Source organism: Balaenoptera physalus (genome assembly GCF_965194825.1).
Source record: "Balaenoptera physalus genome assembly, chromosome: 14".
NCBI lineage: Eukaryota > Metazoa > Chordata > Mammalia > Artiodactyla > Balaenopteridae > Balaenoptera > Balaenoptera physalus.
This window is the reverse complement of record NC_138893.1, coordinates 72,898,076-72,922,413: the sequence shown is the minus strand read 5'-3', so window position 1 is coordinate 72,922,413 and position 24,338 is coordinate 72,898,076. Positions and strand designations below refer to the sequence as shown.

At 34.4% G+C, this 24,338-nt stretch overlaps 1 protein-coding gene across 4 annotated transcripts in view; it reads right to left on the bottom strand.

Annotated features, from left to right (window-relative positions):
- Window positions 1-24,338, bottom strand: part of WAPL (WAPL cohesin release factor) — a 77,086-nt gene that overhangs the window by 9,931 nt on the left and 42,817 nt on the right. For 3 of the 4 annotated variants that reach the window (XM_082424178.1, XM_082424177.1, XM_082424176.1), the window contains exons 5-15: window positions 14,625-14,720; window positions 13,022-13,174; window positions 12,610-12,746; window positions 11,786-11,897; window positions 9,376-9,603; window positions 6,127-6,238; window positions 5,654-5,751; window positions 4,870-4,946; window positions 1,915-2,090; window positions 1,101-1,216; window positions 560-724 (exon numbers count right to left, since the gene is read on the bottom strand). In XM_082424178.1, coding sequence (XP_082280304.1) covers window positions 560-724; window positions 1,101-1,216; window positions 1,915-2,090; window positions 4,870-4,946; window positions 5,654-5,751; window positions 6,127-6,238; window positions 9,376-9,603; window positions 11,786-11,897; window positions 12,610-12,746; window positions 13,022-13,174; window positions 14,625-14,720 — 1,470 coding nt within the window. The remainder of the gene's footprint in view (window positions 1-559; window positions 725-1,100; window positions 1,217-1,914; window positions 2,091-4,869; window positions 4,947-5,653; window positions 5,752-6,126; window positions 6,239-9,375; window positions 9,604-11,785; window positions 11,898-12,609; window positions 12,747-13,021; window positions 13,175-14,624; window positions 14,721-24,338) is intronic. The other variant, XM_082424179.1, reaches the window with a different exon arrangement.

The window sequence follows — 24,338 nt, the reverse complement described above, 5'->3', positions numbered from 1 at the left end:
GAACTGGCAAAAAGTAAAAACTGTAATGCCCAGCACTGTCAAAAAACAAAAACTCACATACAGTTTCGGGGGAAGTATAAATCGAGGTGAGAGGGAGTGTTTGGTTTTTGGGGTGGAGCGAGTTGGAGACATCAATTTTAAAACACATATTCTGACACAATTCCTAAGCCAGGAAATTATACTCTGAAAAGTATGTCCCAATATTTAGTTGCATACAGTCCTGGGCACAGATCAGACCAGTAAGTAAATGCTGGAGGACATGAACCAGGATAGGGCTAGAACTTAATTCCTAATTTGTTGTTAATAATCTACCTTTGATTCATAAACAAATATGCCTTGTTTCTGCTTTTTGCTAACAATGTCTAATGAGTGATTATAGTAGTTGAAAACAGTCAGCAGAGAAGTAATGGTATACATTCTAACCCAGTGTACCTCTCACAGAACTGGTGAGAGAGAGAGAAAGGGGGAGGGGAGGTAGGGGGGAGAGAGAAGATGCAACTGATCAAGAAATTGGACAGATGCAACAAACTAAAGTGTTAGGTTTTAAATTATTGCTTACCTGCACTAACGCCTGAACTGCGTGAACTTGTCCAGCTATCCTTAAACTATCATCTCCTTCTCCACTACAGAAGGAAGAATCAAAAGAACACGATGTTTCCATGTTGACAAGACAGTGCCGATTCCGAGCACTATACTCCACTAGATTTATCAGTAGACCTAAACCCTATAAAAATTAAAACATGCATGTTACCACAGAGGAGAATTAAAAGCAAATGAACACAATATACATAACTCTTACTTGCAGCCAGAAAACTAATCAGTGCTCTACCATCTACAAAGTGGTTAAAAACCAGTATATGATCTTCCCAAACAAAGATTTCACCACTTTTAAAAGTTACCACTTTTAGTTCTTATACTTTTTATTTTTACACAGGGCCCTTCATAGCTCTCTTTTGTACAATAAGAGGTATATTCATAAGGAATCAATTGAAACCCACAACATATTAAACAACTGGTTCTTAAATCCAAAACTAAGATGAAGTTTTTATCATCTTAATAGATCAAGTACTCATTTCTGAAATAGTTACACTTCAACTCACCAGCACTCGAATATCAAATCTCTGCTCCTGAGGTAGGTACTTTGGAACCTGAAGCACACAGTTCATCGCTGTGCCAATCAAGCCATCCTGTTCTCCTGTTTTGGTGCTGCCCCATTCTAAAATGGAGAATGGGAAGAGTATGAAAATTGTTACTGATTCTTTATGACAACCAATACTTATTAACATGAATATTAAAAGTTAAAAACATGTATCTTGAAAAAAAAGTATAGCTATTCCTTTATTAAAATACATTGTTGACTATAATATTTCTGAGCCAAGCTACCAAGCTGGTTCTAAAAATATCAACTCCTAAAAGCAGTTAAATCTATACATGAATAAGTGAATTACATGATGGCGATTTAAAAATCACTACATCAAGACAAGAAACAAGGGAGGGGCTTCCCTGGTGGCGCAGTGGTTGGGAATCCGCCTGCCAATGCAGAGGACATGGGTTCGAGCCCTGGTCCAGGAAGATCCTACATGCCACAGAGCGACTAAGCCCGTGTGCCACAACTGCTGAGCCTGCGCTCTAGAGCCCGCGAGCCACAACTGCTGAGCCCACATGTCACAGCTACTGAGGCCCGCGCGCCTGGAGCCTGTGCTCTGCAACAAGAGAGGCCACCACAATGAGAAGCCCACACACTGCAACCAAGAGTAGCCCACGCTCACCGCAACTAGAGAGAGCCCATGCACAACAACGAAGACACAACACAGCCAAAATAAATAAACAAGAGTCAAAAAAAATGGGGGATTAACTTTTTTTAACATGTAATACAATCTATCATTGAGAATATATGTAGAAAATATGACTTACCATTATCATTAGTTAAATTGAGCAACACCCCAATGATGGCCCTCATGCAGTCTTCCACTGCTTTGCCCACATGATTAGTTACATTCTGGTGAGGCAGAGGCTTACTGTCAGGTAAGCATATACTGTTCTCAGCACGGTTATACTGCTTAATCAATTCTTCACAATGTTGTAATGCTCTTAAAGAGAAGACAAAATACAGACTATTATGCTAAACTAAAATAGTTACACTACTTACTTCGACCTTAATGTTTTAAATCTGTCATAGGGACTACCCTGGTGGTCCAGTGGGTAAGACTCCACGCTCCCAATGCAGGGGGCCCAGGTTCAATCCCTGGTCAGGGAACTAGATCCCGCATTCATGCCGCAACTAAAGATCCTGTGTGCCATTACTATGACCCGACACAGCCAATAAATAAATATTTTTAAAAACACACAAAGAAAAAAAAAATCTGTCATAAATGCTGCCAAATTAATTTTTTCTACCCCAAAAGTTATATCAACTATTCAGTCATGTACCAAACATGTCTGATATCACACCAGGTGCTCAATTTTATTTTGGGAAAACCTGATAATATAAATTTTTCTAAGCAAAGTTAAAATTATAAAGTCAATGCGGAAGTTTATAACTATACTACCTACAGCTGTTCCCCATTTTACCAATCTCTCCAACATAACAGACCTACCACTACCCCACCCCAAACAAGGTAAAACCTTTAAAAGCTAACACTGGACACTTCTGAATTTCATTTAGATGTTTTTCCTTTAGAATGTAAGCTCTTAGCAAGTAAAGAATATTATTTATATTAACATTGCATAATAACCTTGTATAAATGGATGTTAAATACTTCATAAACATCAGAGCAAATCATTTTTTTTAACATGAGGTCACTTAACTGACATGTCTCCTGGCAGACATACAAGGGTACCAGATACATCCAAGGACTCTCAAGATGCTACCCAAAATAACAAGGAAATGTAATCTTTAAGTGGGTCTAGTATTTCTGAAGACTCTCTTTAAATCACTAACTCCATTAACTTAAAAAAGTCTATGAGAGAATGAGGTAAGCTGACTCTGTCAGTTGATTCTTCATGTATTATATACCACACAAGACCCTTAAAGAAAACTGTACTATATTTAATCCCCCTCTAGCTGCTCCTTAAAACACATCCTCTAGTTAGGAAGGTGTTCGTGTCTAACCTAAAATAATTCGTTTAGATGTTTGGGGATGTTCGCCAGAATTACCATGCTGTTACTGTTAACTGCCTTAAGTAGCACTGAGCTAAATCTGTTGGGAGGTGAGGGGAGAACAGTAAGGGTGTACCATTTAATCGTTCAATATGCTATCCCTGCATTTATCAGGGTTCTACTGAAAGTTTCAAGAAGTCTTTCACAAACATCCAATTCTGACGTCTACTGCCACTTTTAAGACATCTGACACAAGTTCCTAATCGCAAAGGTTCCTAACCTCCTTTTAGAAGTCCATTTGTCAGGGGTCATGAAGTATACAGGAGACGTTTTAAAAATAAGAAATAGATTTAACTTGCAAGAATACTCTTTGGTGAGGGAGGGTAAAACATGGTAACAAAACAACCAGAACACATGCCTTAAGGATACTAACTGTGATACAAAATTTAAAGAGACGGAGGGGAAACCTACAGATTAAAAACAAGTCTATTGGGAACTAGAGACTATTAGAAATTTGAGACTATGGCAAATTTGAATACTGACTGGATTTATGATAATATTAAGCAATTAATAATTTTTAAGAGATGAAAATGGTATTGTGGTTATATTTTTTAGAGTCCTCTTTTAGAGATTATATACTCAAGTATTTATGGATGAAATTATATGAAATCTGTAATTTGCTCCAAAATAATGTAGAGGGGGGGAATGGATAGGGTTATACATGGAAACAAGACTGGCCAATGTTTGATGATTATTCAAGCTGCATGAAGTGTACATTGGGGTTTATCAAACTATTGTCTACTTTTGTCTCTGTTTGAAATTCTCCAAAATAAGAAGTTAAAAAACAGATAAACTTGAGTCAGGCTGTAGTGGACCTTTGATACTATACTAAGGACTTTGGACATATATCCAAAGACAAGGGATCACAGAGATTAGGAGTTTGGGATTATTTTTACAAAACAGAAATCTGGGGAAGGTTAACCCCCTGTGGTATTATGTTGGAGAAGCTAGAGGCCAGAGTACCAGGGCAGAGGTATCAAAAACTAAAATAGACATATTAGGAAGAAGCTACTGTAATAAGCTAGAACCAGGACTGGAGACATACTTGGAAATTTTACACACACTGAGTGACAGCATTAGCCTAATGTCAAGAAAGTTGGGTGGAGAGTGTGAAACGGAGGGAGCTACATATAGATCTGGGAAAACAGGTATAAATAAACAGTAGAAGGCAGCTAGTAAACTTCATTTACAATAAAAATAAGGACTAATGCTTAGTGTTTACTATATGCCAAGCATTGTTCTAGACTTTATGTATATATATAAAAACTCCTTAATATATATTGTATATAATATATATTATATACAATATACAAAAGATATTTTAAAATCTTTTTTAGAATTAAAATATTATTTAAAATACACATTTAAAATATACATCATATATAATTTAAGATACATTAACATATACTAATACTTTTTATTGTAACAACAATCTTGGGTAGGTAGATACAATTATTACCCCCCTTCTGAGGAACCTGTAAGTATTCTTGCCCAAGGTTATAGGGCTGAAGTTATGAAGCTGGGATCCAAACTCAAGTTATTCTGGCTTCAGAATCTGTACTCCTCTAACTTTTGTACTATACTGCACTGCTTCTGGTTCACAGAACTTGACAGAAAGTACTTTATGGAGGAAGGTGATACAATGGCACTTCCTTAATGGTCAATCCAAATGCTTTAAATAAATAGCATGACATTTCAGAAAAACTTACTTAGCTGATGAAACAATGAGTTGTGAATCTTTATATGCTATCAAGTAGCTTTGATTCTCTGGATTATGCACCGTTACCTAAAAGGGAAAATTTTGAAGTTTTGTGGCAATCCATAACATTCATTCATTCACACACAACACACAGTGCTCTAAAAGACATAAAGATGAGGCATAATTAGCCCTTGTCATCTAAGGGAATAACAACCCACATGTTCTAAATTTAAAATAGAGCTATAGCTTTATTACAAAATCTAAACACCACTGTTATAACTGCTTGCTCATAATTAATATATTCTGTACTATACATTCACTGTAATGAACTACCAAGCACTTTAAATGTCAGAAAAGAGCAATCACTAACTTAATAAACAAACTAATATTTTAAACTACTTAAGTAGATTTAGAATTTTAAAAAATTAGATCTGTTTATCAAATGTACCTCACACTCTAGAAAAGGAACAATTTCAATTTCATCTGTGCCAGGAACTTTTCATTCACACTAGATTATTTTCCCATAGATGTTTCATAAAGTACCTAGCTAATCCAGTGTGGTCAACACACAGTCTATGCATCCTGAAATTCACTGGCAGAATAAATTCTAATCTGCACTGAACTAGGTTAAGTCATTCATAAAAGTCAAAGAACAAATAGACTGCATTACAGTTACAATTTCAATTTGGATTAACAAAAGTGAAACTCTAGGGATATGTAATATAAACTATGACAGTCTCACATACAGAGTCACTTTTAAGATTAATTTTCTCCAAATAATTGTCCATACTTACGCTTTCTAAGACTCGTAAACATCTCTCTGCTCCCCATAATGAGGCTACTAGTTTCTCTTCATCCTCATCTTTACTTAAATGATCCACACATTCTTTCACTAGGAGAAAAGAAATGGACATAAATTAGCATGTCTCACCACTTCAATACTTACCCCCTTTACTAATATTAAAAGCCATCTGTACACGTGCTATGAATATGCTGGAACCTCTCCGAACACTGTTTATTCTAAGTTTTATACTGTAAGATGCTGAAATTTATGAGAATCTAATTTATTATAATTATTTTATTTCCATAATTCCCCAATATCAAACTGTTAATGGCTTTTCCTTTAAAAGTTAAGAGATTTTCAAGATGCTACTAAAAGGAACAGATCTTTTCAAACTGATGCAATTATTCTTTGAAGTATGTAAATAGAATATTTTCCGCAGGCTTTAAATAATATATAAAAATGTTATACGTGTGTATATCATACCTTTATCTACAATATGATCCAGACCACCCAAAAGCCGTAGTTCTTCTTTAAACCAGTCTCCGGCTCGTTTAGAAGTAAGGGACAGTAATGTCTCCATAGCTAAATGCCCAGTCTGAAAATCAAAAGCACCATTAATGAATACTGACTCTTAGCAATAACTCTGAGGCAACACTTCTAGAGACTGCTTTTTTTTAAAGCATATTGCATGCTACCAGCCCACAGTAATACAGTAAATGCTTTTTTAAGTAAAATTAAACTAATTTAAATTCTTAAGCTGAAGAAATGTTTTTAACCATTGGGTTGTTTTCAGAGAAAATCCATTATTTAAAGTAGTCTATCACTTGCCAGTTCAATAAAATATATACTGGTATCATCATATAAAGACTCAAGGGCAAATCGAAGGGTACATGTATTTTAACTGCAGATCAATATATTGGATTAATTTACCACAAAGGCTGTAAAAAGTAATACTCTAGGAACAAGGTGTGGGTGTGTCTGAATTTTTGTCTGTTGGTAAAAACTGAAATCTTATTGCTTTGCTTTGTATTTTTCTAATTATAGCAAATGAGCTTGTTTTCACATATTTATCAGTTAACTGTATTTCTTCTACTGTAAGTCCCCTGTCAAATATTCTTTCCTTATTTTCTTGCAAAGTTGCTTGTCTTTTTCCTGTTGTTCTATACATTTTCTTATCTATTCTGAACAAAAATCCTTTGTTACTTTTAGGGTTTCAGATTCACCAGTTCTAAACTTTATACTAAGGGTTAGCAGCTTAGATATACATAATGTGGCCACCATGACAAAATTATATATAAATAATGATTCAGGACCACCACTAGAGGAAGCATAGGACAGTCAGAGCCATATTTATAAACCAGTTTAGGTTTTTCCTTCTCTTTATTTGCCTTTAATTATTAATCTTACTTTTTAGTGTATTTCTTTTAAAAAACATAAAACCACCCCCCAACAATGGGCAACTTGGTTCCTGTTGCAATAAAGGAACTTTAGTGTAAAAAAGAAATGCTTTAATTAACAAGGCTGAAAAGACCTGGGTATCTTCCCAAAGCTTTTTCCTTTGAAAGATGCAAGTTTACATTAAGTCTTCCTGGCCTATTTGGAACTGAATATAAATTAGATATTCAGAAATGCAAAAAACAGACCTTATCAGCGAAAATCTTCCTATTACTGATTTAGAAGAGATTTTATTCTGTACCTTATAGATTTTACTCTATACTTTAAAAAGAACAAGGTTGATATCCAAGGTGACAAATATATAACTAGAATTCAACACTACAAAAACAGATTAAATTTTGCTCAATTCTCATTCTAAGTTCCTGAAAGAGTAATGTAATGAGATCGGTACAGGTAGGTTAGCACCTGAGTCACAGAAGTGAAACTAAAGACTAATGAGGCTTTCTTTGCTTAGGAAGATTTGATGTTAATATAGCAAAGACTCGTAAGATTTTATGCAAAAAAGGGACTTGACTGTTTGTTTCTATAGGCATAAAAAGGACTGTTTGGATATTTTAGGCTATACTCAGTATATAATAAGCTAGTATATTAAAACAGCCTACAATTCAAACATTTTATTTGAAACTGGAATAGTCCTTAAAGAGTTAAATCACAACCAAATCACTAATCAGAATGCTATTCAGCAATTGCAAGCTCTCAGTTATCTGAATTATATTTTAATATTATAGTGTTAATGTTTTAAAGTATCTTTCCATGGCACATCAGGAGAAGCAATGTATTTCAAGGAAGAGGTTGAGCAATTAATAAAACAAAATTAATGTGTAGGAGATAATCACTGTACGAAACAATGGCTATTGTTAAAATTTAAAACAAACACAATATCCAAGAATAGCTGAAGTTGGGGTGGGGGGAGGCAGGCATCCTAGTATTAGCAACTGTGTGTTCTGGTTTTAATCATGTGAGTTAACTACTTAACACAATATAACAAAGTTATTAGCTGGTATTTACCATCCTAATAAATTCCACAAACAATGGAGAAAATTCAATGAACAAGTTTCCCATCATGTTATTTAAGAGCGAATGCCTGTAAAGAATTTAAGTGTTCAACAGTACGGGAGATGAAATAATAATAATAACTTTAAAGAGCTGTATTTATTCCATTATGCAGCAAATAAAATTATAGGCTCAAATTTATTCTTTTATAGCATTAAAAATTAGTATATGTTGTAAAATTGTTAAAAGTAAATAAAAATTATGAATATATTTTAAAAGCAGTATACAAATAGTTTGGTGAGGTAGAAGGATTGTTTAGCCACACTTTGAGCATAACAGCTATTTTCTAATTTTAATAAGTGAAAGTACTGAACACGTGTCAATTTTGTATCCTGCCTTTTAATGTTAACTTGCTTTACCCCTCAACCCTCCACTCTACCTGAATCTATTCCCTACTCTACCTTAACTAAACAGAGCAATAACCCTAAGTTCATATGTGGGTAGCACAAAGCGTTCTGTAATTTTCTGAGGCAAATGTCTTCAGTTGTCAGTTTAGTGGGCAGCAGAAAAATCAATGTTTATATAGTTCAGATGTTGGAAATATCTGAAAGTCAGGTATATATAAATAATCTTATTTTTTCAAAATGACAAGGCCAATTCATCTTCTACTGGCCTACTAGTCTTTGGGGATTCTACAAGTTAAAGAAAGCCAGAGGAAAGTAGAACTAAAATCAACCGAAGGCAACATAGTCATCTTAAACTTAGGGAGTTGTATTGAGCATAAGGGTAGCCATGGCCATGACCCTGAGTATTAGGGACATTGCTCGACGGAAGGGCAGGTGCCTAGGAATCTTCCGAGTCTTGGTCCCTTGCAGCAGTTAATCAGACATCGTGAGATACTATGGAATAAATGAATGCTCATTGAAACTGGCTCTTTCTGAAGATCCTTTAAATCTTTATTCCTGAAACCCACAGAGGGTTAAAAATTCAAGTTCCTAATAGCCTAAATGTAGTCTCTACACTGAAAAAAATTTTTTTGCAAAAGGAAAGGATTAGGCAAAACACAATAAAAAATTTATTGGGAAAAAAAATCTAAATACCAATGGGCCAAGTTTAGAAATTTCAGGCAGGGAACAGAATTATGCTCAGAGCTAAACCTTCGAAGAATTTGCCAAATTGTAAACCAAGAGGTTAAATGATTTGTCCAAAGTCACACAGCTGCTGTGACAAATTAAAAACTTTCTGAAAGTAATTTTCATTTTACAATAGAAGGAAGGAACCCACCGTTATATTTTCTAGATCAAGGTGCTTGTTGTGTACAGTTTCACAGAGCCTTCGAATTTTTTCTTTTATTTTGTTCATGTCTTTTTCATTCAGCAGCTTAGCTGAAGAAGCATCTTGTTCCAGTTCTAGAAGTCGAATCATTAGATCTAGGCTAGCTCTATCAAGATCCATGTTCAAACGATCTCTACTCAGTATGTACATGAGGGCAGCTGTACAAAGGGACAGATTCTTCAACGGACCCCCCCCAAAAAAAAAAAAAAAAGTTAATGTAAGCAATTAGTGACAATTTCAGGAAACAAGACTATTTTGACATTTGTTCACATGTTGGAAACCTTGAATATGTTTTATTCAGTGAAAACCTTCCTCAAAATATTCTAGGGAAATGTGAATTAAATAAATACATAAATAAAGCACCACTGCTTAAGATTTTCCTTTCTACAGACCTTCCCTATATGAACGCCCCAGAGCTAGAAGCGTTTAAGTGGAATTACATATGTTTTTAGCCATTCTATGCTAAATGAAGAGTTCACAAAACATTTTTTCAGCTATATAATCCTATTTTACAATACACTTCACTCTTTGTCCTTTATGATATAGTAAAGTCAAATTTCCGTTTAAAATCAATAATGTAGGGACTTCACTAGTGGAGCGGTGGTTAAGAATCTGCCTGCCAGTGTAGGGCACGCGGGTTCGAGCCCTGGTCTGGGAAGATCCCACATGCCGTGGAGCAACTAAGCCCATGTGCCACAACTACTGAGTCTGTGCATAACTACTGAAGCCCACGCGCCTAGAGCCCATGCTCCACAACAAGAGAAGCCACCACAAATGAGAAGCCCGCGCACCGCAAGGAAGAGTAGCCCCCGCTCGCCTCAACTAGAGAAAGCCCAAGCGCAGCAACGACGACCCAACGCAGCCAAAAAATAAAAATAAATAAAATCAATAATGTAAATGTGTTTTAAAATCTGTATCAGAAACTTAGCTATTTTTTTCCTGTAAAAATAAACACAGCTGGGTTTGTGTCAATACATAAAACTATGATGCTCAAATAAACATATTTAGACTCATTTCTTTAAAATAAACCTATCAGGTCTGGTCGAACCAAGTAATTTTTAAAAAACCATTAATATAATGTGCTCTCAAAATCATTCAGATCTGGTAGTTAGCACACTCTGCTTATAATAAAATCTACAAGTACTGAAGGTGATATAGGTAAACATTAATATAACAAAGAGGTCTATGTTCGAATATTCCAACACTTGGGATATTACTTTTCTCCCCCCTACATATGTATTTATTTTTATTGAAGTATAGTTGATCTTACACTTATTTCAATGCACAGAAACACAATTAACTATCTAAAGGTTTAAACTTTGAATCCCCAAAATTCAGACTAGGTGACTAATTAAATGCTTACAGAGCAAATATTTTTGGAAATAGGGATGTCACAGTACAGGCCTTAGGAGATCCACCGCCCCTAAGAACACACATTAATGCCTTGGTCCTCTCGTAACTGCATAAGAAAGCAAATTAATTCTTGTTCTCTTCTCCCTCATTGTTTTATACCTGCTACAACTTGGTAATGGAGTTCTCCTCACTCGGGGTTAAGTATACTGCTTTCAGTTTCAGAAGACTCAATATTAGATTATGTCACCTAATCTGCACTTGGAACACAATTTCCCTGAACAAAAATATAATAAAGCCATCTCAAAATATCACTATTGATGATTAATAATGATTTTTTTCTAACTTTGAAAATGTTAAACCTGACTTTTATATGTAAATATGCTTTATTTTTAAGTGTCAAAGTCATAATGAAAATGAGGATATGATTCCTTTTCACAGTGGGATTCAACATCCAAATTGCTAAAAAAAATTAATATCAAAACTTTTTTTCATGCTATTAATATCAAAAACTAGTAAAAGATTTTTTTTTCCAGTACTTTCTGATTCGAGGAAATCAGTACTTACAGAATTAAATATCCAGTATGGTATGGTATGTTAGCTACAGTATCCAGTATGGTATGGTATGTTATGTTATACAACGGTTAATAGGATATACTGACAAGTTAAGGAGGAAAAATGTCATGAGAAGATAATCTTAAATGATTTATTAAGCAAAAATTCTGGCATTAAGCTCTAAATATTTAGCACATAAAACTAACTCAACCCATAATGAGAAATATTTACAGATGAATATCCAATGAAGGTTTTTTTTTTTTTTCCTATTTTGGTCATGCCACGCAGCTTGTAGGATCTCTGTTCCCTGACCAGGGATCGAACCCAGGCCCCTGGCTTTGGAAGCTCAGCATCCTAACCACTGGACCACCAGGGAATTCCCAAAGGTATTTCTCAGTAGCCAAATAAACTAGAATTCTAAAATAATGCTTCTCAATCCCAGAAACTTAAATACCTGATGATGCTGGGAATCATCCAAGGTTTTAAAGACCATTGCTACCATTCCATGTGCTCTCAGGTGCATTCGAAAACTGGGCATGGCACATTTAGTAGCCAAGCTAATAACACTAGAAGAAAATAGACTAGGTTAAGGGGGCTGAAGTTTTTTTATTTGCATAATACCAAAATAAGCAAAAGGGCGCTCAGGGGTGGGGGTGTATGTGTGTCAAAGCATTGCCCATGCAGATCACAATATTAAAAACACGGGCAAAACAAGTTATTAAAAACTTACTGATGTGATTAGGTATGCTATATAAGAAATATGAATAACCCATGATCATCTTCAGTGTTTTCCTTACATTACTACTACCATTAAATGAAAAGCAAAAAACCTCAGCTACCTTTCATAATGCTTCTGATCCATAAAGATTATAAATATCTAACTGGACATATTCCAAATGACTGGATAACTCAGTCAAACCAAGATATTCAATCCATTACAGTATGTAAAAGATGATCCAAATCAAAACATGCTTAAATTAAATCTATCACTTGCATATGTAAAATCTGGGGCTAAAAGTACTTAAAATATTCTTTGGCATAACACTCTTTTAAGCATCTGGAAACTGAAGCCTATGCTGTGCTAAAATGCTGTATCATCCAACTTTCCTTTGTGCATGTAGAATCAAGTCCCTTAAAAGAAATCAATCACATTTTAACATCACTGGCTATAACCTACACCTACGATAACAAAAATCACAAATGTTTGGCTCTAATGAGCTAGAAAATTTTAATGAGAAAGCACACACACAGTTTTCAAATATAAAAATAAGATCTTACCTAAGGCAACGTGTGTTTAGAGGCTGAGTGCTCTTTAAGCCACTTAACAAGTACTCAATGTCATCAGTGAACTCTTGATTTTCACCAAATTCCACCACATCATTGAAGTGCTTCACGTGCTGAACAACAGTATACAACTGCCAAGAAAAAAATATGTCCACCTCTTTTGTAACTATGAAGTAGCATATTTAAATATTTAAAGCACTTGCTATGCTTTATTTAAAAGTGTATAAAATAGTTTATTAGATGGCAACCAAAAAAAATGTTTTAAAAACATGGGTAGTAGTAGGACAAGATAAGTTTGTGGTTCAAAACTGAGTATCAGTGTACTGATATGTGTTCAAGACATTAAAAGGCTAAATTACATACGAAATTCTATCCATGTGCAGTAAAACTGTATATGGCTGCTTACTTCTTTGTCTTCTTTTCTGCATTTCAGTGCAGTAACTATATCTTGGTAGGGCTGAGTAGGTATTGTCACAGTTTTTATCACTTTGGGTGGTGGTGCAGGAGCCTTAAAAACTCCATCATCTTTTTGACTTTGCTCCTTTGAAGACAGCCTCACCTATTAATAAAGGTATTAAATTAGTTGTTCTACATAAATATATAAAAATAGTAACATCTCATCTACTTGGCAAATTTAGCTTAAGAGTAATAAAACCCCTATTCTCCCCCTCAAAGGTAGGGGGAGGCCTCTGAAAGGTCACAAGGGATACTTTAAAATTCCATGCACTACAAGGTAAGACTCATATGTGTTTTATTCACAAAAGAACCACTCAGGAACTTACTCTGGTCTTTTTAACCTTACATTTCATACAATTTGTTATCCATCTCCAGGACCATTACAAGGAACAAAGAACCACCATTACATACATAAATAGTATTGATAAGCAGCTCAGGATAGACAGGAAAACTACAACAGATAGACAAAAGAATTTTTAAAGTACAGGAGTCCATAGTTTAGGGTAGGGGGGAAAAGCCATAATTAAGAGCATGGTATTTAATTACTAATATACACAATAATGGTTTAATACTAGTGAAAGAAGTTTAATATATCAAGAAGACAGGGAACTGTACATTACATTTTAGAATGATCTCTATCCCTATTTTTTGTTGTTGTCTATAAAGAACCCATTCCTTGATAGCTCCAGATGACTGAGGTGTCACCATTAATCTGTAAGTATTAATGCATGGTCCTACCAGTTATTCTGAAAAAAATAACTTGATAAGAATCTTTTTCAAATGTGTTTTGAATTGAATGGTATTACTGGAATGCAGGAAAAAGTTCTGCTCTGAAAAACAAATTAATCACTCAAAGACACTTTAAGATCAATATAGGATATAATTCATAATATAGCTCTTAATCATTAATACAAACTTGAAATATGTAATTTATAATATAGCTCTTAACAGTTAATACAAACTTCAAATAATTTGCCCTTAAACACTAAATACTATAATTCCATAAAATGTCAGTAGTGAAAAAAGTAGTCCAATATTTTTTAAGGCTTTCATTTATAACCGAGCAACACCAGAATTTCTGTTATCCTGTCCACAATCCTTACTTTTCCAATGAATTAAACTAAAGCCACTAAATTTTAGTAAGGAAGTTGAAAATAAACTGTTAAACAGAAAAGCCAGAGACTTTCAAATTATGAATGAAGATAGCAACTGCTTAATTTAAAATTCATTACACAAACATGAAATTAAAAAGTACAAGGGTAAGCTGTGACAAAGTGAGAGAGTGGCATGGACATATATACACTACCAAACGTAAAATAGCTAGTGGGAAGCAGCCGCATAGCACAGGGAGATCAGCTCGGTGCTTTGTGATCACCTAGAGGGGTGGGATAGGGAGGGTGGGAGGGAGGGAGATGCAAGAGGGAAGAGATATGGGAATATATGTATATGTATAACTGATGCACTTTGTTATAAAGCAGAAACTAACACACCATTGTAAAGCAATTATACTCCAATAAAGATGTTAAAAAAAAAAAAAAGTACAGTTCACTTACTGTGACACTCTGAGGTTTTACTACTGGTGGCCCTGGTAGTTCTTCTGAATCTGGATGGTTCCAATGCCTGGCATTATATACAGCTTTTGTAGGAGACTAGAGAAATGAGGAAAAGATCAACTGTTTCCATCTTACTTTGCATACTTATAAAATTACCTCATTTTAAAACTAAAACTAAAAATCATAAAGAGTAATTTAAATACATAAACATATATCCTAGACAGAGTAGGATAGACAATATCTGGCTTATACTCCCACCATGCTCCCATGCCGATGGCAGACATGGAGTCACAGTGCTATTCTGACACAAAATTGACAATCAGTGTTCTGGACGATTATTACCAACCAAGAAAAGAAATTAAACCTCTTGCCAGGCTTATATTAACTTATAATTATATTAACTAATCAATATAGTTAAATTCAACCTGTTCTTTATTCCTCATACTGCTGATTCATGCCCCACATTCTTCCAACAATGAAAATCAGGCAGGTTATGACAAGGGATAAAGTCCTTATTCATTTAAGTGAAACTGGTGAGGCCAGATGAGTGCCGTTATTCAAGTTTTCAGGTTTTATAAAGGTAAATATGGTATGTATAACACGTAATACATAACACACTGGAATCTAAAGCAGTACTATATACTAAAATACATGCAAAATGTATAAAAATTCACACCGGGTGGGATAAAGATGTAAATTGCCCCACCCCAGTTCAGATTAGTTTGCTGCCAAATCAATATACTATAAACTTAATGAAAAAAAACTTTGTTTTAACACTTTGAATTTCAGAATTGAGGATAAATAACTGTGAGCCTGCATGATCAAATCCATAGGATTAAATCTGTATAAAAGGAACAAATCCTCACTTTCAAAAGAGGACTGATTAAACAGACTGATATTTTCTCCATCCTTTACAAAAGTGATGTTAAATTATGTCCTTTAAACTTCAAATAAATAATCTCATTAGAAATTTTGTGTTTTTAAGAGTGTAATTAATTAATGATCTTCATACTTTCAGTACTACATAAAAAAATAAAGAGTACAAAAGAAACATACTTCAAGACTGGCCAAAAATCTGCATTAAAAAATTAACCATCTTCCCTTATTAGCTGCAGTGAAGTAACATAATTGGAATTAAGCATCATACAAAGTTATCTTTTTATACAAATATTATCTTCAAAATAACCATGCTGTGACAAAGACAACAGTGTAAGCTCCACAAGAACTGGTTTTTCAAAAGATAAAAAGTTTAAACTGACTCACGTATTAAATTTGTCAGAAAATCTTAACAGTAAAAGGAATCTACTGTGAAACTTACATAAAGCAGAAAGTCTCATTTGTATTGTGTATATGAACGTATTATTCTTATATATCAGGTTAGCATAAAGTAATGCCGCATTAGTAATCTAAAGCAATTTATGTACTCATGCAATGACTTGATCAGGCCCCCTAAGGCACAACCATACAGAGCAGACTGAACATAAATTTTTAAACCTAGCTCTATTCCTTACTATTTTTCTCTCAAACATTATCTATATAATCTACATGCCTGCTAACTGTTAGATCCCTCATTTAAGCAACCTCTAATCCCCAAAGCACAGCCATAAGCTCAGGAAGATAACAGACTTTTGAAAGGAATAGGTGCCTCAAGGCTTAAGCACTTTACTTATTTTTAAAAAGCACTGACTTCAGGTAACAAACAATCTTTTGGATAACAAAAAGGTTATCTGGTTCCACAGGTAACAAAATAGCACAGTCAGGTCAATGTTCTAAATTAAACAGACCCTGGAGATTGGGATTGACATATACACACTACTATATATAAAACAGATAACTAATAAGGACCTACTAGATAGCACAGGGAACTCTACTCAATACTCTGTAATGGCCTATATGGGAAGAGAATCTAAAAAAGAGTGGATATATGTATATGTATAACTGATTCACTTTGCTGTACACCTGAAACTAACACTGTAAATCAACTATACTCCAATAAAAATTTTAAAAAGATTAATACCAAAAAATATATACAAATTAAACAGACCCCCTTCCAGTTAATTGTGAGTGGCAATATATACCTAACAGTTATAAAGGAGACACAGGAACCAGATGATCCAGATAAACAGTAAGCTCTACTACTGCTTGTTACTAAACATTTTTCTCATCTGTAAAATGGGGTTAATAACAGTACCGACTGTAAAGGGTTGTTGTGAGGATTAAATGAGTATATGTAAAACACATATTAGAGTGCCTGAAACAATATGTGCTATACAAGTTTTACTGCTGATAATTCAAGTTATAATAATTGTTATGTGATGATGTGCAATTCTGAGTTCAGCATCTTCATAAAAAGAATTGGAGTATATGGTCTACCCACATAACAGAGGGACTGCAATAAAAGGGATAACTGACATGAACACACTCTGTTAACAAATATTATTATTATAAAAAGTAGACTGGGATATACTGTTCTAATTCATCTCAAAAGTAATTGAATGATATGCCTGATAAATACAGAGGCAAAAATCCTCAACAAAACACTAGAAAACTAAATTCAATAGCACATTAAAAGGATCATACACCATAACCATGTAGGATGTATCCCTGGGATGTAAGGATGGTTCAACATATGAAAACCAACCAATGTGATACACTGCCTTAACAGAATGAAGGACAAAAATCACATAATCATCTCAATTGGTGCAGAAAAAGTATTTAACAAAATTCAACTCTCTTTCATGAAAAATCACTCAACAACAGGAACAAAAGGAAAGTACCACAACATAGAGGTCATATTTTAAAAGCCTGCTGCTAACATCATACTCAACAGTGAAAAACTGAAAGCTTTTCCTCTAAGATCAGGAACAAGGCAGGGATGCCAATGCTCACTGATTCTACATACTAGCAAAAGTAATTAGGCAAGAAAAAGAAATAAAAGGCATCCAAATCAGAAAGAAAGAAGTAAAATTTTCTCTATTCACAGATATAATCTTGTATATAGAAAACCATAAAGAGTCCATCAAAAAAAAAACCCTGTGAGAATAAATGTATTCAATAAAGCTGTATGATACAAAACTCATTTGCATTTCTATACACCAACAAAAAACAATCAAAAGAGGAAATGAAGAAAATTCCATTCACAGTAACATCAAAAAGAATAAAATACTTAGGAATAAACTTAACCAAGGACGCAAAAGATCTGTACACTGACAACTACAAAATGTTGAAAATAAAGGCACAAAGAAATGGAAAGACATCCTTTGTTCATGGATTAGATGACTTGATACTGTTAAAATGGTCATACTACCCAAAGTGATCTGCAAATTCAATGCAGTTCCTGTCAAAATCCCAGTAATAATTTTTACAGAAATAGACAGAATGAACCTAAACTTCATATGGAATGCCAAAGGACCCTGAATAGCCAAAACAATCTTGAGAAAGAACAAAAAACTCAAAGGCCCCACACTTGCTGATTTCAAAACATTACAAAGCTACAGTAATCAAAAGAGTAGGCTACTGACATAAAGACAAATATATAGACCAACAGTACAGAATAGAACGCCTAGGAATAAATCCACATATATATGGTCAAATGATCTTCACCAATGGAGACAGTCTCTTCAATAAATGGTGCTTGGAAAACTGGATATCCACATGCAAAAGAATGAAACTGGACCCTTATCTTATACCGTACACAAAAAACAACTCAAAATGTATTAAAGACTTAAAGACTTAAACATAAGACCTGAGCTAAAAACTCCTAGAAGAAAACATGGGAGAAAAAAATACATAACCCTGGTCTTGGCAATGACTTCTTGCCAAGAAGCACAAGCAACAAAAGCAAGCATAGACAGGTAGGACTACATCATAAAAAGCTTCTGCAGAGCAAAGAAAACAATCAAGAGTGAAAAATGCAACCTACGGAATGGAAGAAAATATTTGCAAACCATATATCCGATAAGGGATTATTATCCAAAATATATAAGGAACTCCTACAAGTCAACAGCAAAAACAAGCAAAACAAAAAACAAAACAACAACAAAAAACCCTGACTAAAAAACGGGCAAAGGACTTGAACAGAAATTTCCCCAAAGAAGAAATGGCCAATAGGTATACAAAAAGATGATCAACATCACTAATCATAAGAGAAATGCAAATCAAAATCACAATGAAATACCACTTCGCACCCATTAGGATGGCCACTAGCAAAAGAACAGAAAATAACAAGTGTTGGCAAGGACGCAGAGAAATTGGAACCCTCATGCAGTGTTGGTGTGAATTTAAATAATGAAGCCATTATGGAAAACAGTATGAAGGTTCCTCAAAGAATTAAAAGTAGAACTACCACATGATCCTGCAATCCCACTTTCAGGTATTTATTCAAAAGAATTAAGAGCAGGATCTCAAAAAAATATTTGCACTCCCATGTTCAATGCAGTATTTTTCACAACAGCCAAGAGGTAGAAACAACCTAACCATCCATCAACAGATGAATAAAGAAAATGTTACATATCCATACAACAGAATATTATTCAGCCATAAAAGAGAAGGAAATCCTATCATATGCTACAACATGAACCTTCAGGATGTTACCCTAAATGAAATAAGCCAGTCACAGAAAGACTTTAAAACTGCATGATTCCACTTATGAGATATCTAGTCAAACTCATAAAAACAGAAATGGTGGTTGCCAGGGGCTGGAGGGAGACTGAAGTAAGAAGTTACTATTCAATGGGTATAGAGTTTCAGCCATGCAAGATGAAAAAATTCTAGAGATCTGTGGTACGATACTGTGCTTACAGTTAACAATACTGTACACTTAAAATGTTCCTAAGAGGGTAGACATCATGTTGTGTTTTCTACCACAATAAAAAAAAAAAAACAACTTTGAAAAGGCTTTGAAGCTTAAAAGTATACAGAATAACTGCATAAGTTATATTCAAGATACATTCAATGAACATTTTGTTTACTCTGTTGAACTAGGCAGCTTAGTAAATACTATTATTTTAAAAGTTTTGACAAGGTTTTGCCATTTTAATGCTAATGATTAATCTAAAAGAAAGTGAATCCAATGAGAACTGTTCCTCGACTATTCATTATTTCAAAGTTTTACAAGGTTAATATAGAGTTTACTATCGGCAGCAGGAGGAGATGAAGATACACCCTACTATCTAAAAATTAAAATAAAAAATAACATCTGGATGTGGCTAATACACACACACGGGGCGAGGGGGTGGCAGAGGTTAAGTTATGACAACACTGACCAACTCTGAGCTCTTCACATCATTCCAAATAGTATAACAATTCCACATGCACCTAAGTGAATTGTATATGGAAACCATACAATACTACTATGTCACATAATAATGTCACTCAGTGAAAGTGACTGTGTACAGTATCTGCAAATATACCAGATAGCAATCAACTTTTCATGGAAAATGAAAATCACTCCTATCATTTAGCAACCTAGCTAAGTTTTAACTGGGTCATTCTGATTACACCACCAGGCTTATCTTTAATTCTTGTTAATTTTTTTCTGGTTTAAAAAGCAGATGCACCATATTAACCAGATTCCTTAACTTTTCTGTGTTAAAATATTTGTGGATTCTGTTTCCTCTGAAATGTAATGGGAAGAATACTTAGAACAAAATAAGCAGAAAGCTCTTAAGACTACTCTAACATTCTAAAGATTTGCAATCATTGTAGCACATTTCAGTCCTAGTAATCTTAAACATACTATTCCTTTCTTTCAGTTCTCCAGGGGCATGACAAACAAGGAGAACCTCAAATGTAACACTGTATTACAGCTAAGGAAAAAATATGCCAGTGACAGACCCTAGAGCATTTATCCATGAGAGGGAATCCAGTATCTACAAAAACAATGGATTAAAAATTGGTTTTTACAATTATAATGCCAAGGCTGTGGTTAACAGATTGCTTGTTAAATCACAATTATAAAGCAGAGGTAAGAAGAGTTCCTTCATGAAAAGCTAAGAAGAAATTACAGTATTGTTATCCTTTATTGAGCTGGCTCTCAAAAGGGAAAAAAATTGGAATAACCGCTTTTAAGCCATATGAATTTTTTAGCAGTACCAAACTTATTTCTGAGTTTTAAAGAGTACTATGTATACTGTGTACTAAAGGAGAACAAATATAGTAAGCCGATTAGAATTCATCCAGCCTTACCCACACAAGGATGTCATAACAGAATTGCACTCTCACCAGTAATTCAATCAGCACATTCTAAAACTAAATGAGTTCTGAAAAAGCAAAGTGCCACAACGCACCACTGTGCGTGCGTGTGTTTGTGCGCGCACACAGTACTTTAGTGGCAATTCAAAAAGGGGGAAAATTAATCTGAATTTGGCTTTTTAAATAAATTGTTAAGTTTGTTTGTTTTTTCCTAAAGATGGGCAGTAGAAGCAGAGGGAATTTGAGGAAGAAAGTTTTACAAAGATTAGGGTACCTTTTAGCTCTTTAGAACTTTCTTTTAAGCATAATCATATAATCTCAAGTTGTCTTAAACTATGACCAAAAAAGCTTTAAAGTAAATTTTCATAATTTGTTAAATATTCAGGGCATTAAATTATTTGAGGAAAAACTGCAGCTATCCCTAAACTAAAACCAAGAATGTCTGTACTGCTAAGAACTAGACATTTAGAATATGTTAAGATAGAGCACTATGCAAAGAATATAATCCACAGGCACACAGGAGAAGTAGAGCTGAAAATCTTTCTTTTCTCCCTGATTCAATTAAGTGCTACAGATAAACCTTTCAAAGATACAGCTGCTATTTTCATGAAGAAACTGTCAATTCCTATCCACAAGAAGAACAATACACCTACTACTCAGTTGTTTTAACTTCAAAAGTATTTATACCAATATTATAAAACTTTATAAAAGCAAGCATTGCCACATCAGAATATCACCTTGAAATAGCATAACCTGAACATAAGCTCTAAAAAAGTCCAGGTAACAAAGCATAAAATCCAATACTTGGCCCTTTGTGAAAACGAATACAACTAAGCCTACAACTCAACAATTGTTAAATAAAAAGATACTAGAATGAGCCATGATGAAAAATCAGCTGAAATAAGCATCAGTTTTACAACTAAAAATATCACTAAATATAGAATGGACCAGCTGTATTAGGGAGATGATTTATCAAATTCAGAAACACGAAAAGAGAAGCTGAAAATATCTTGAGACACCTATGGGTAGATAGAGAATGTTCATTCTCCCCTTCGTTTTCCTCTTAAGAATATTTAGCTGGACACATGCTTGCCCTGATTTTCCAACATCTCTTGCTACCTGTGTGGGCACGTGACCAGGTTCTAGTCAATCAATGAACAGAAGTAGGGTACACCTTCTGGGTCCTGGCCTTCTAGGGATGGTTCTTTGCCTCCCCTTCCCATTCTTACTATTTGTACTCTTCAATACTCTACAGATGGTAGAACACCACCCACAGAGGAAGGGGTCCCTGACAATACAGCAACTTGAAAATAGTCCAGAGATAAACAGCCAAGGTCTGATACGCCACAGAAAAATAAGCTACCAATTAAAAACTAACTTGAGATTTCTTTTACAGTAGTTGAGGCAAATGCTACGACTGAAATTAGGACTAAATAATGATAGGGATGTGCTGAATATATAAGATTTTGCCAACACTGGATTTGTATATACATAACCTACACACGTATAACCTTAAAAGAAACAATTTGAAGGATATAAAGAACATTTAAGAGAAGAAGGAAAAAACCAAGGAAAAATACAATCTAAAGCCAACTATTTTTAAAACAAACGTAAACATATATATTCTGAGGAATATCTGTGAACTCACATGGTACAATTTCCAAGAGTTATTACTAAATAAAAATTTAAATAGAAAGCAAAGTGCCAAAGTGCACATACAGATGCTACCTTTTATATAAGAAAGGGGGAAAATAAGAAAATTTGTGCTTATTTTTATAAAAAGAAATACAGAAAGGATAAAGCAGGGAAGTCAGTTCCCTACCAGGGGTGAGTGATGGGCTAGAACATCACTCAATGAAGTGACCCTTCATTGAACTTACCTTTTTGTATAGTGCTGACTTTTGGAAGCATGCTAATGTTGTGCATATTCAATCAAATAAATTAAATAAATGAGAATGAAAGGGGATAAAAACCTAAAAGTGAAAGCAAACCAGAACACATAAACCTACTCATAATTCAAATGAATAGCAAATACAATGAAGGGAAGATAGAAAGAAAAGATAGGCAGACAGAACTAATCTAAATAACTTATGAACACAGTATTTGACTTTATACCTTGAGTCAGTGGCAGTGTAGGGTAGGGCAAGTGCAGGATTACAAATAAATCCTAAACACAGTAGTAGAGTTATTTATTGTAGTGGAATGGACAAAGCAATTCTCAAACTATTTTAGATGCATTATAGGTTTTAGTAAAAGTGTTGATATTGCTGGGAGTCAGGGTTAAGACAGAAGGCAAGAAAGAACCCTGTAGGGATGGACTAATATTGAAGTTAGTGTGAACACATGATTTCTAAAACAGATATGTGCATATGCAGGAATCCATATGCATATACATGAATGTTTCCTATCTCCATCTACTACTAAAAGGGCCAAGAAGTGATGACCACATCTACTGACCAGATCTTGGTCTCTAGTACCATTCCCCACTAAAGGGAATGGAGACTTCTCAGAGAATGGGCTTAATTCCAGGGCTGGAGCAGAGCAGGTACAATATGAATCTGGAAAACTGTGTTATGTCAATAAGTAAGAAAATGCCCATAGAATGATGGGGGTATGTCACAGAGATGGAAGAGCCAGACTAGCCAAATCAGGACAAATGTACCTCCAAAATAAATAATGAATTATGAACCATTAGGCAGGAATTCATGAGTCCATACTGATAAAAGAAAAATAAAACCAAACAAATAAAATAAATAAATAAACGGGGAGAACTGACTAAATGAATATTTTGCAAGCAGCACAGCAAACACTGAATCAGGAAAGCATCATCATGTATATCAAATCTAAGAGTATGAAGAACAAGGTATTTGAATAGTCTCTTCAAAGACTGCTTTTTAGTTGCATGGGGAAGAAAATAATTATACAGCAGAGGAACAGACAACCCCTTAACTGGGTGATCATAATTAACATTCTCCAGAGGTGGCACGCTGAAAAGAATACATCATCACTTACACAGTATCCCAGCCTAAAATGAATAACCTGAATACAATCATGAAGAAACTTCAGATTAAACCAAAATGAGAAGCTTTTTTTTAAAGGGGGATCAGGGGATGTCAACGTCATGAAAGACTACAGAAATGTTCCTGGTTAAGCGACTAAAGACACAGCTAAACAGCTAAATGAATGACAGCTAAATGAAATACCTAACCCTAGACTGGATCCTGTAGCAGAGACGAGAAAATGCTACAAAGGACATTACTGTGTCAACTGACAAAACTGACACAACAGATTAGGTAAAAATACTGGACCAATGTTAAATTTACTAAAGATGATTACTGTGATGTGGACATGTAATTGATTAGGAAGTACACACTGTATTTAGGGTACAGGGCTAATTATATATATATATGAACTTACCCTTAAATATTCAGAAAAAATACGTATGTATGAATATATATACACACAAACACAGAGAAAGAACAAATGAAAAAGCGAATATTAAGATAATATTCGTAAGGAATG